The sequence below is a fragment of the Kogia breviceps genome, chromosome 4 (assembly GCF_026419965.1).
Source record: "Kogia breviceps isolate mKogBre1 chromosome 4, mKogBre1 haplotype 1, whole genome shotgun sequence".
NCBI classification, from domain to species: Eukaryota; Metazoa; Chordata; class Mammalia; order Artiodactyla; family Physeteridae; genus Kogia; species Kogia breviceps.
The window spans coordinates 26200051-26212294 of record NC_081313.1 but is presented as its reverse complement, the minus strand read 5'-3'; the positions used below and the strand labels follow the sequence as shown (position 1 = coordinate 26212294).

Below are 12244 nucleotides of genomic sequence, written 5' to 3'. Positions count from 1 at the left end.
GGACTGACAGCTTGTGGAGGGCTTTGATTGCTGTGCACATACTTGGACACACCTGTCTTTACTGCTCAGAAGTCTTTTTCACTTCGTGATTTTCAGCAGTGTTCCAAATAGATGAGGTTGCTGCAGGATCTGTGTTTTGGATAAAGTCTTGTGATTTGTTTCATGGCATTCGAGGCAGGGACTCACATGCACTGGATGGTTAGATTATTTTTGGATGCTGGCTTGTCAGCAGCGGTATATATCTTACTGCATTATTCTGACCTCTCTGTTCCCTCTCTGCAGCTGAAGGAAGTCTGATGAATAGCGGCAGCTTTAGTAGGAAGTCGAGCACTGTTAGGAATCTTGGTGGTTTTTCTGTCACCCTATCCAGTGTTAAAATTCCTACACGCTTCATGAGATATGTGACTCCTCCATGACTTAGCTGCTTGGTGGGTTTTCCCTTTTCACAGATCAGTTTTTGGTCAGCAACTTGTTGCCAACATCAGAACGTATTTAACATAATTCTAGAGAAGAGGAGTCCCTACTTTTAAAATGAAAAATGTGTACTAAGCTTCTGGGGCATTTTACAAAGACGAGGGTGAGTGGGGAAAATGTCTCCAGTCCTTTCCTTTTTTCTCCCAGGAAGTGCTTCTGGTGGATTCATTTTCATCCCTTTGAGAACATGCCATGTTGTGACAGTGTTGAGAATGGAGAGCAGGTCTGTGGGAGTCTTCCTTTGCCATTTCTAGTGAGGGAAAGCCACCAAGGACCCCGCCTCCTTCCTGGGCGCGAATATTCGGGCTCACGAAGCAGGCGGTGCACTGCCCTTCTCCCCTGCCAGTCTTACTCGTGAGATTGGTGGCTCTGACATTGATTCCTAGTCCTGCGGCCCTGGATGTATTGCACGTTGAACCTGCTGCAGGACGTGATCCTGTCATCTGTGGTTTCTCAGTTGGTCTAAGTTGATGCCCTCGGTGACAATCAGCAGAACTGCTGTAGCTAGTTTTTGCTAACGAGCAGACCCATTTATAAAGATACAGGTGTGGTTCATGGGACTGTGGGACAGAGGCGTGGCTGGGCCTCGCTAGAGCCTGGAAAGCCGTGGAGTCCAGGCTGTGAGTGCTCGTGTGTCTGGGTTGGGCTTTTATCTCCACATGTCTTCTTCACGTGTCTCATTCTTTGCAGAACAGCTTTCTCTGCGGCTCCATTTTTGTGGCCAAATCTGCAAGTCTGTAGTTGAAGCAGCCAGTTTGGTTAGCTTCTCTTGGCCCTTCAGCCAAATTAACGGGGAGATAAAACGATTAGCCGTGTGCGGGTACTGCTGTTATCCCACGCGGGTAATGGGGAGGAGGTGACTGTCTCCTGGAGGTGGGGCGCAGGGGACAGTTGTCTGGGGAAGGGGCGTTTGGCGTAGGACAGAGCTCTAAAAGATGTCTCCTAACTGTCTTGTTTATGGAATGTAAACAAAGAATATCACTAACCATTTCAAGAACTGATGGATGTAGGTAGTTAGAGGTAGTAGAACATCTTTATCGTCGGAAGATGATACTTCCTCGGACGTAACAATAGGGCAGTCTCCTCCGTGCTGGCTTCAGTTCCAAGCACCAAAGATGATTGCTAGAGTTTTCTAACAGCCGATTGAACTTAATGAATAGCTTTGCTTTCCTCAGAGAAAGATGACAAACCTGTCAAAAATACTTGTGTTTTAATTTAGTTCTTTGTCAATGACAGATGATGAAAACACTCAATGAGAATTTCTAAGTTACCGAAACACTCAGAGCATTTACATATGCAAAAATAGTCCCTCTTGTGTAACCTAGGGCAACGCATCAGGATCATCTGGGGAGCTTCTACAAAACCTGAGGCTCGGCCGCCTCGCCCGCACTCTGACCCCTCAGGCTTGTGTCGGGACCTGAGTGTCTGCAGAGGTGACAGGCTCCCCGGCCGATCTGACACTCCACAGGTTTGAGAACACTGCCTCACAGAGGCTTGATGTGTTGGCATCTCCTGGGATGGAAATCATAGGCATCTCCAAAACAGACCGCGCGCAAAACAGGCTCTGTGCAGACACCATGACTCTGTTCTTGTTCCTCGGCCTCAGGACGGGCTGTCTGGGCTCTCCCTGCCTCAGCCGTACCCAGGTTTCAGTCTGAATCAACAGACTCAGAAAACTCATGCCAACCAGAGACTTCTACCCAAAACAAACCCCAAATATTCCACCTTTATTTGTTGACAGAACTGGTTGTGTGTTGAAGAATTTCCCACAGTCAGGATTTGGTTGGTTGCATCCCCATGGTGTCATTTAACGTGCTTCTCCGTCCCGGTATTCAACCTATAAATTGGTAGGTTGACATAGCAGCTCAAGCAGATTGAGATCAGATATTTTGGCAAGAATTCTTCATAGATGGTGTGGTAGGTTGATGAGGGGGCCCAACATGCCTCTCTTTTTGTTATGTTAACAGTCATTCTTTTTCCAGTTTTTTTACTGTATGATACTTTTTATTCCTATTTTGATTTTGACCCACTAAATTGATTTACAACCCACTAATAGATGCAAGCCCTAGTTGGAGAAACACTGTTCTAGAGAGGGAGATAAGCATGCACGTGGGTACTTAAAGAGTAATATTATAGGTGCTAACAGAAGAATGTATAACATGAATGTTCTAGGATGGGGATAAATTTGTTTATGAAAGTAATGAAAATCTACATAAAGATGTAGACCCTGTTGAGTCTTAGAGTTAACAGCCATTTATGAATGTTGTTTTGGTCCATTAATTCATTAAGCATTGCTAATTATCTCTGAATATCGGATAAACACCGAACCCAGCAAAGAAGCATTTGAAGATATTTTTATTGAGAAACAGTGACACAGAACCTGGCCTTGATTCCTTATTAGAAGTGATTGCATCCCATGGCACTGCCGTATGGTTTTAGGTAACTTAGAATGAGGAAGTATGTTCCCGGCCGCCTTTACTGAGCCCTGGTATGCTGCAGAGTGGATGGCTCACTATTGACTTGATATGTTCATACTGGGTTGGCCAAAAGGTGCCTTTGGTTTTTAAGTAAAAATAAAAGACTTATTTTTCATTTTCACAAAGAACTTTATTGAATAACGTATTTGCCCTTTGTTCCACTACCTTCTGCCATTTTTCAGGCAACTTCATAATTCCATCTTCCCAAAACCTTTTATCTTTTTGAGCAAAGAACTGTTCCAGTTGCCTTTTACAGTCTTCCAGGGAATTGAAATTTTTTCCACTAAGAGAATTCTATAAAGACCAAAATAAGTGGAAATCCAAAGGTGCGATGTCTGGTGAATACGGCGGATGAATCAGAACTTCCCAGCCAAGCTGTAACAGTTTTTGCCTGATCATCAAAGAAACATGCAGTCTTGCGTTATCCTGATGGAAGATGATGTGTTTTCTGTTGAGTAATTCTGGACGCTTTTCATCAAGTGCTGCTTTCAGTTGGTCTAACTGGGAGCAGTGCAGTACTTGTTGGAATGAATCGTTTGGTTTTCCAGAAGGAGCTCATCATAAAGGACTCCCTTCCAGTCCCACCACATACACAACATCACCTTCTTTGTTGTTTTTTAAAAATTAAAAAAAATTTTTTATTTTTGGCTGCATTGGGTCTTCATTGCTGCGCATGGGCTTTCTCTAGTGGCGGTGAGCAGGGGCTACTCTTTGTTGCGGTGTGCGGGCTTCTCACTGCAGTGGCTTCTCTTGTTGTGGAGCACAGGGTCTAGGCGCGCGGGCTCATAGAGCACAGGCTCAGTAGTTGTGGTGCATGGGCTTAGTTGCTCCGCGGCATGTGGGATCTTCCCGGACCAAGGCTCAAACCCATGTACGCTGCATTGGCAGGTGGATTCTTAACCACTGCGCCACCAGGGGAGTCCCAACATCACCTTCTTTGGTTGAAGACCAGCCTTTGGTGTGGTTGGTGGTGGTTCATTTTGCTTACCCCACATTCTCTTCTGTTCCACATTATTGTACAGTATCCACTTTTCATTGCCCGTCACGATTTGTTTTAGAAACAGAACATTTTCATTACATTTAAGTAGAGAATCACATGCAGAAATATGGTCAAGAAGGTATTTTTCTGCTTAGCTTACGTGGAACCCAAACAATCAAAGTGATTAACATAACCAAGCTGGTGCAAATGATTTTCAACGCTTGATTTGGGTATTTTGAGTATGTTGGCTATTTCCCGCGTGGTATAACGTTGATTGTTTTCAATTAATGTCTTAAATTTGATCGCCATCAACTTCAGCTGGTCTACCTGACCGTGGAACATCGTCCAGCAAGAAATGTCCAGCACGAAACTTCACAAACCACTTTTGACATGTTTGATCAGTCACAGCACCTTCTCCATACACTGCACAAATCTTTTTTTTTGCATTTCAGTTGCGCTTTTACCTTTCTTGAAATAATAAAGCATAATATGCTGAAAATGTTGCTTTTTTCCTCCACCTTCAATATTAAAATGGCTACACAAAAATTCACCAATTTTGCCAAGTCTTTTTAAATGCATGCTGATATGACAGCTGTCACATACAATCTCCCTAACAGAATTCTTTCAAATGAAGTTAAAGGCAACTAAGTGCTACTAGAGCCATCTTATGGAAAAAACCGAACAGACCTTTTGGCCAGGCCACTAGTTTCCTGTTCTTACCTTCAAGCCCTTTACACAGGTTCATTTTCTCTCCAAAGCACACAACCACCTTCTTTTGTTTTCGATCCTTGATTTTCATTGGAGAAAGAGGGGAATCATTCTGTGGACTGTCTTCCGTTCTCTTTCTGACTCTGCTTGCGCTGCTTTTCTTTGCTATGTGACATTTGTTCCTTTATATGGGGAGTGTCCATCCCTCTCTCTCCACTTGGGACAACTGATAGTTGTCAATTCTAAATAATTAGTGTAATACATTGAACCAACTTGTTGAAATTTTCTGACTTCCTTTAGTTAAAAATACTTAAAAAGGGGCTTCCCTGGTGGCGCAGTGGTTGGGAGTCCGCCTGCCGATGCAGGGGTCACGGGTTCGTGCCCCGGTCCAGGAAGATCTCACATGCCACGGAGCGGCTGGGCCCGTGAGCCATGGCCGCTGAGCCTGCGCGTCCGGAGCCTGTGCTCCGCAACGGGAGAGGCCACAGCAGTGAGAGGCCCGCATACCACAAAAATAACCCCCAAAACAAAAAAAACCCTTAACACAACACTAAATCAACTATACTTCAATTAAAAAACAAAACAAAACAAAACTTAGCTTGTCACATAAACAAAAAGCTCCTGAGCGAATATGATGTTTTAGTGTGTATTCTGAAAGTATGGCTTTATGTTATTCATTTTGAGCCCTTAAATAAACAAAAATATTACCCTTTTCTCTTTTAGGAAATTCACACAAACGAAAAGGAAGTAACAGAGAAGGAAGTAACTCTTCGCTTGTTGCCAGGTAACCGTCATGTTAGCATCTTACCTCATGTGCAATTCAAAGCCAGTGATAAATTGTGTCATCCCGAGTAGCACTATATATAAACTCCTTTGTTTTCATCCAGACAGTGTGTGACAGTAATGAGTTGGACAAAAATATCAATGTCTTTAGTTCAGTAACTGTATACCTGGGACTGAGTATTTCAACAGCTACAAAGAATTTTTGTTTCCCCTTCCCCACAGCTGATGAAAATAAACGTGGGAAATTCTCACCTCTTTTGTAAGCAAATGAGGTCTTTTTTCAGGGTGCCTTACTTGGCCCCATCCAGTATTCTGGTCTCCAGTCAGGAAGATCCTGGTCCCCTGCATATCCCTACACCTGACCCCTGCTGGGGTTTAACCAACCCTGGGGCTGCCAGGGCTTTGCTCTTCAGTCATCACCAAGGAGCCTGGATTGGTTGGATTTCTTCCTTCCTTCCTTTCTTCCTCCCTCCCTCCCTCCCTTCTTTCTTTCTTCCTCTCTCTCTCTCTCTCTCTTTCTTTCTTTCTCTTTCTTTCTCCCTCTCTCTTTCTCTCTCTCCCCTCTCTCCCTCTCTTCCCTCTCTCTTTCTCTTTCTTTCTTTCTCTTTCTTTCTCCCTCTCTCTTTCTCTCTCTCTCCCTTCTCTCCCTCTCTCCCCTCTCTCTCTCTCTCTCTCTTTCTTTCTTTCTGATGGAGGAGAGTGACTCTATAGCTTAAATCAAGTTTTAATCATTTCTGAATTCAGAAACAAACTTCTTGGTAGAGTAGCCTCTCCATATATGGGGCTATCCAGTGAGTTGTGTGTTTGATTGTTTTGCTCCTTTCTTTTTTCCAGTCCCAAATAGCTTTTTTCATAAGTATTTTTAGATACATTTCCCAAAACAATTGAGTCCTCATTCTGGTTCTTTAAATTTTATTCCATTTTATTGAGAGGATATGAATATGTACAAGTTTCTGACTGATCCACCTTATTTAGTAAACATTACAGAATCTTTAACTTTTTTAAAAATGTTTTTAAGTTTGAAAGGCTTTTCCCAATAATAATGGCCTAAACCTCAATCCATATATCCTATTGTATTTCCTCTTCTTGGGTTATATTGTAGATTCTGAAATTTACTTTTGTCTTTAGCTTAGTGTTATGTACGTTCTCCATTCCCCTGGATTCCTGACGGCCTCTTCTAGGTGTGCAGCCCAGGTTTCCTAGACTGTGATCTTTTCTAGCTCGTGCCTCCCAGGACCTGAGACTTTGAACGTACAAGCTGACAAGTGTGGTGCAGGTCGCCGTGCGTGCGGAACCTCCCCTGGATGTCGTTTTAGCCCCTGTGTGCCAACTTCTGGTCTCCAGTGTCTGACCACGGACCCATATGGCTTGCCTGGTCTTGGGAGAGGCTCACCATTAAAGCTGTTTTACACCAGGAGTTGAAAGCACAGGAAGCCTTGCTCACGTGTCTTCTACCTCGGATTCAGCTGAAGCACTTTTTCTGGGACTATTTTAAACCCTAATGAGGCCCTGACTTCACTGTTTTCTTCACGCCGGGTGGTCTCTGTAGAGGCTGACCTGGTGACAGAGCCATCTTCCTGTATTTCCATTGTAATTAACCCCTTGGAAGAGAGAAAAAGCAAGATGAAATATAATATGTGTCCCCTGATAGTCTTAGTGTCTGAAATTCTTGTTTTCATATCGAAAGTTAGAATAAATGAATTTTGAGCCAATTGGTAAATTTAAAGGCATTGAAGGAAATATCCAGAGGGAGATTCTAAGGAGAAGATGGTTACCTGTTGGATGAGAAGAAAATTCCTTTTTCTTTCTTGTCACAAAGTATTTACACTTTTGTTTTTGTTTTTAAATTTTTTTTGTTTTTTTTTTAATTTTAATTTTTTTTTTTAGTTTTTGCTTTAGTTTTTTTGTTTGTTTTAGTTTTTTTTTTTTTTTTTTTTAATTTTACACTTAGTTTTTCATTTCCCCTGTATCCTTCTTTTTTCCCTGCCCTTACAGGCATCCAGCCCTCGTGAGCCTCTCAACTTCCTGCCTATCCCTAAATCCTCATCTTTTTGACTATAGTGAGAAGTACTCTCTATCACCAGGAAATACAGCTCTCATGCTGCTGGGCGTCTGCAGATAGAGCAGGAAAGGTGACACACTGAGAGGAAATACTCTCAACTAAGAAAGAGAGGAAACAGGTTTTTTTCCCACAACCCCCTGACCTCCCTTTTCCTCCCATCCTTGTCGGTGGAGCCAGAATGAGTGCAGTCGTGCTGCACCCTCTGTGCCTGAGGAAGCTGCCTTAGGGCCCCGGGCCAGGGAGGCACCCGCCCTCCTTCCGCCGTTCCGGGGTGAGGAATGGCCCACCCTCACAGGAAGGGGGGGCTCCAGAGCTACGTGCCAGAGCTTGCTGGCCAGCCCTTCTGGCTTTGCTCACTTGGGTACTGCTTCTCCAGAACTTCTGCTTGGGTCCAGGTGATAAAAGCACCAAGATCTGTGTTTGTAAGTGTAGCCGAGATCATTTCTACCTGTTTGGCCACGTCCGTTATTCACAGTGAGAAGATAGAGAAGCGCCCCGTGTAAAAGTGTATCCAGGTCATTGCACTTTCACTTCTCCACGGTCCTCACTCTGCTTCGTCTTCTCCCCAGGTTTTGCAGCTCCTGTGTGCTGTGTTGTAGTGCGTGTTTGTCTTACAGGGATAGAGCCGGGAAGCTTGTACTGTTTGCATTCTGCATGTGGCCCGAGGACCCTGAGGAGGACTTGTTTTGGTTTTGATCAGGTGAACAGCTGCTCTGTGAAGCCAGCACGGTGCTGAAGTGTGTCCAGGAAGATTCCTGTCAGCGTGGAATCTACGGGAGGCTTGTCTGCACAGACTTCAAGATTGCTTTCTTGGGCGATGACGAATCTGCGTTGGATAATGATGTATGTATGAGCGCCACTCGGCTGAGTTTGTGGGAGCACTGCATCGGTGGCCCTGTTGTCTTTCCTCCCAGCTTCTCAGTAGCTCGCCCCTAACGCACGTAAACACAAAGGCCAGAGCCTTTCTCACCACCAGTCTGCTCTCTCTCCTTTGGCATCTCCTTTCAGCGGGAGGGCCACTCTGCAGTTGCCCGCCAGCGCCTCACGTCCCGCCGGCTTGTGTTTGACCTCATAGGTTGACACCGTCAGCTTTTAAGTTTCTTCTGTATTTCAGCGCAGTACCTGTCACTCATGGGAGTCACATCTCCCCAAATATACTAGTTCCCCATGTTTTGTCTGTACTGAACTCTTCCTCAAACTTAGGAACTGAATTCAGTTATGAAACTGGCACTGAATGCGGCACTGAGTTTGGGTTTACTTTGCGGTTGCTCTGTGCTTGTAAGACTCGGCCCCCTTAGGAAGAGTGAGCTACCCCTCAGGGCGCACTGGTGGTAATGGGAACCGGCTGGCCCGGCCACGCCAGCACCCCTGCCACCTGGCAGCATGGGCTTCGGTGCGGCTGTGGCCGTAGCGGCCTGGTTCCTAGTCCTGTACAGAGGCAGCATTTACAGAGCTTGAATCTCCCGGGGTTTTCTTCCTGCCTTCTCGTAGCTCTGTCACTCACCTGTCTGCATTTGTGTGGAGAAATCTGAACCTATGCACCACCTGTCAGCCTCTCTCAGGGTGTTGTGTATGCGGCCTGGTGGGTTGGCCTGGGAGCAGCCGGGAGTGGCATGTCCTGCCTGGGTTTGAAGACGAGTGTTCACAGCATTGCTCACACACTTCACTCCTTCATTGTCCCTTTCCTAGGGCTGTGACTACATTCCCCTGTTTGTTTGTGTAGGATGTATACCTTTTCGTTTATTTTTTCTAGCCTTACTGAGATATAACTGACATTTAACGTTGTATTAGTTTAAGATGTGCAACGTGATGAATTTGGTGTATGTATATATTGTGACATGATCATCACAATATGTTTAGTTAACATCCATCACATCACATAGTTAAACAATTTTTTTCTTGTGATGAGAACTTTGAAGATCCTACCCTCTCAGCAACTTTCAAATGTACAATGCAGTATTATTAACTCTAGCCACCATGCTGTACATTACATCTCCAGGACTTGTTTTATAATAACTGAATTTGTACCTTGTGACCACCTTCACCCATTTCCCCCACCCACTCCCCATTTTTCTTTATATGCAAGTGGAGGATGGTGATTTGCTCTACCTGTAAATGTCACAGTGCATAGCAAGGAATCACAGTTGTTTCCTTTTGAATTTTTTAGGAAACGCAGTTTAAGAATAAGGTTATAGGAGAAAATGACATTACCCTCCACTGTGTTGATCAGATTTATGGAGGTGAGTATCTGTTTTCCCCTGGGGTGTTGCCAGCCTTTGAAAGTATAGCTGATAATGATGAGTGAGTTGGTTTTTTTTTTTTTTTTTTGGTCCTTTATAGTTTACTGAAATTTCTTCACATATTTATCTTGTTTGAATCAGTTTTATGGATGATAAAATTGAGATGCGAAGTGGCTTATTTGGGGTCACTTAGCTGGAGGAGCTTGGACTTGAACAGGGAACCTGTTCTTTCTAATCCTCCACGGTGCCATTACACGATAGATGTGGATCAGAATGTCCATGTTAGCTGTGCAGATCTCACTTCAAAGGCTCACCTGATAAAGGTCTGTCATACCACACTCGGGTGTCTTTTCTTCTGCCTAAACAAAGCCTCTCTGAGCTCCACTTCTCTGTTTTTGTAGTCAGGACTTTGTCAGAAATCATTCAGTAGCCATTTATGGTGTTCCCAGCACCAACAGGTTCTGCGTGGTCCAAACTCTGGGAAAGGGAGGAGGGTGTCAGGAGGGGCCCCAGCCATAAACCTGGGAGTTGACCGTCCCCAAAGCAGATCCCTGGTGATCTCCCATCTTTCGTAATCTCAGCTTTCAGAGCTGGGTTTTCTGCAGGAGTCAGTTCTGCTAACAGTGCCAGTCCATTTGGGTCTCGTGCTTCCTCGGGAGGAGTGAGGAACCCTGGCTGTTTCAGAGACCAGGGCCCCTGCTGAGCGGGACTGGGCCCTGCTGACAGCTACTTAGAAGCTGGTGCCTTTCCTCTCACTTTTGAGAGGCGCCCTTGGAAGTTAGTAGTCTACCTTGTTTCTTTAGCATTTCATTGTTGTCTTATAACATGATTTCCCTTCTTGCTTTCATTGTTGATGTGTAGTGTTTGATGAGAAAAAAAAGACTCTCTTTGGACAGCTGAAGAAATACCCTGAGAAGCTCATCATCCACTGCAAAGACCTCCGGGTATTCCACTTTTGTCTGAGGTACACAAAAGAAGAGGAAGTCAAAAGGGTAACTAGTCGCATGTGTTTTTAGGTTTTATTTCCCATTAGGTTTTCCCCACTTCAGTTCTTGCTTCCGTTGCACGAAGGCTGAGGGGAACCTTTCATTCTGTAAAGTTGAAATCGGTTATAATCACATGTGCTTTGATGAGAATTGAGAGAGAATTTGGTAGAGCAGGACTATATTATCTTGGCACATGCTGCGTTTAATCCTTCGGTTCATAATGTGTTCATTCCCAGAGCCTGCAGAGGGTGGGAGGTGGTAAACCAGGATCAGAAGGCCGTCAGGGGAAGGGGAGGATGGAGCAGCTAGAAGCAACCCCCTTTCCCCACCTCTGACAGCCTTTCCCAAAGGCAGCAGCAGTGACCCCCAGCTCCTGGCATGAAGGAGTTGACATCTGGGAGGTCGTGGGTATGTGTGGAAGGAGGGGGAGGTACACGGTCATGGGCAAAGTGAGTCACCAAATGAGCCTGTGCTCTTTCTTGGTCCCTTACTTAATCTGTTTGCTGCAGCAAATTGAGATGTGTAACTGGGCACACTGGTCACAATGGTTATTGTAGCTTCCAAGATTTCTCTTTAGATATTGAAGGTCTCAGACTTGCCACTGTTATGGTAGATACATCAGGGGGAAACCTAGGGAGAGACCAGTTTATCTGTTGTCTTTGGCTGCAGTGAGTTAGGCCTTCTTTTCAGGTATACTCTTAATTTTCTTTCAGGTAGTGTGGTAGATCAGTTAGAATAATAAACATGACTCCAGTATCTGTTCCGAGCAGGAAAAAGAGTGGTGTAGACATGGAAAATTCCCTGAGAAGCCAGAAACTTTATTTTGAATGATGATTTTAGTCATCTATCCAAACATAACTTTTGTTTGGAACTTCAGACAAAAAGCATGAGGGATTGATTGCCTTATCTTCTAGAAGAAGATCCTTAAGGGCACAACAAGTAGAACAGAATAGCTAAGCATCTTGGTTATTATCTGGTCAGCTGTATATCTTCGACATGTCAGATTTTTGGAGTGTCTGAAAATGGCACTTAAGTTTTTTTACTGCTTTGTTTTTGAGAAATTAGACTATGTTTTAAAAATTGCCCTGGAAACTCAAAGCTCTTAAAAACCTGACAAAATGGTTAGCGTTCTGTTTATCTGGCATTATTTCAAGAGACCACATCACAGATACAGACCTCAGTGAGAGTTTGTTAGCATGCTGCCCATCGGAGCCCGTTAGCATTACGGAAACCTAGACAACTTGGGTCTTGTCTCTCAGTGTTTATCTGCCAAAAGCATGACTGTATCCATCGCTTGGTTCTTTTCCAGATTGTCAGTGGCATAATCCATCATACCCAGGCCCCTAAACTGCTTAAACGATTGTTCCTGTTTTCCTATGCGACTGCAGCACAAAACCACACAGGTAAGCTTTCATCGGCAGGTAGACAGGCCCCTTCCAGTTCCTACCTGCAACTTGTGGGAGAAAACCCATCCATGGGTTTTGTTTCCCTCTTCTCTAGCAATGGGTCGCCTCTTGCTTGGGTGAATCATTCAG

General features: G+C 44.5%; 1 protein-coding gene across 2 annotated transcripts in view; it reads left to right on the top strand.

Moving 5' to 3' along the window:
• MTMR12 (myotubularin related protein 12) overlaps window positions 1-12244 on the top strand; it is a 72695-nt gene that overhangs the window by 22152 nt on the left and 38299 nt on the right. For both annotated transcript variants that reach the window (XM_067030853.1, XM_059060828.2), the window contains exons 2-6: window positions 5362-5422; window positions 8184-8326; window positions 9651-9723; window positions 10585-10715; window positions 12019-12112. In XM_067030853.1, coding sequence (XP_066886954.1) covers window positions 5362-5422; window positions 8184-8326; window positions 9651-9723; window positions 10585-10715; window positions 12019-12112 — 502 coding nt within the window. The remainder of the gene's footprint in view (window positions 1-5361; window positions 5423-8183; window positions 8327-9650; window positions 9724-10584; window positions 10716-12018; window positions 12113-12244) is intronic.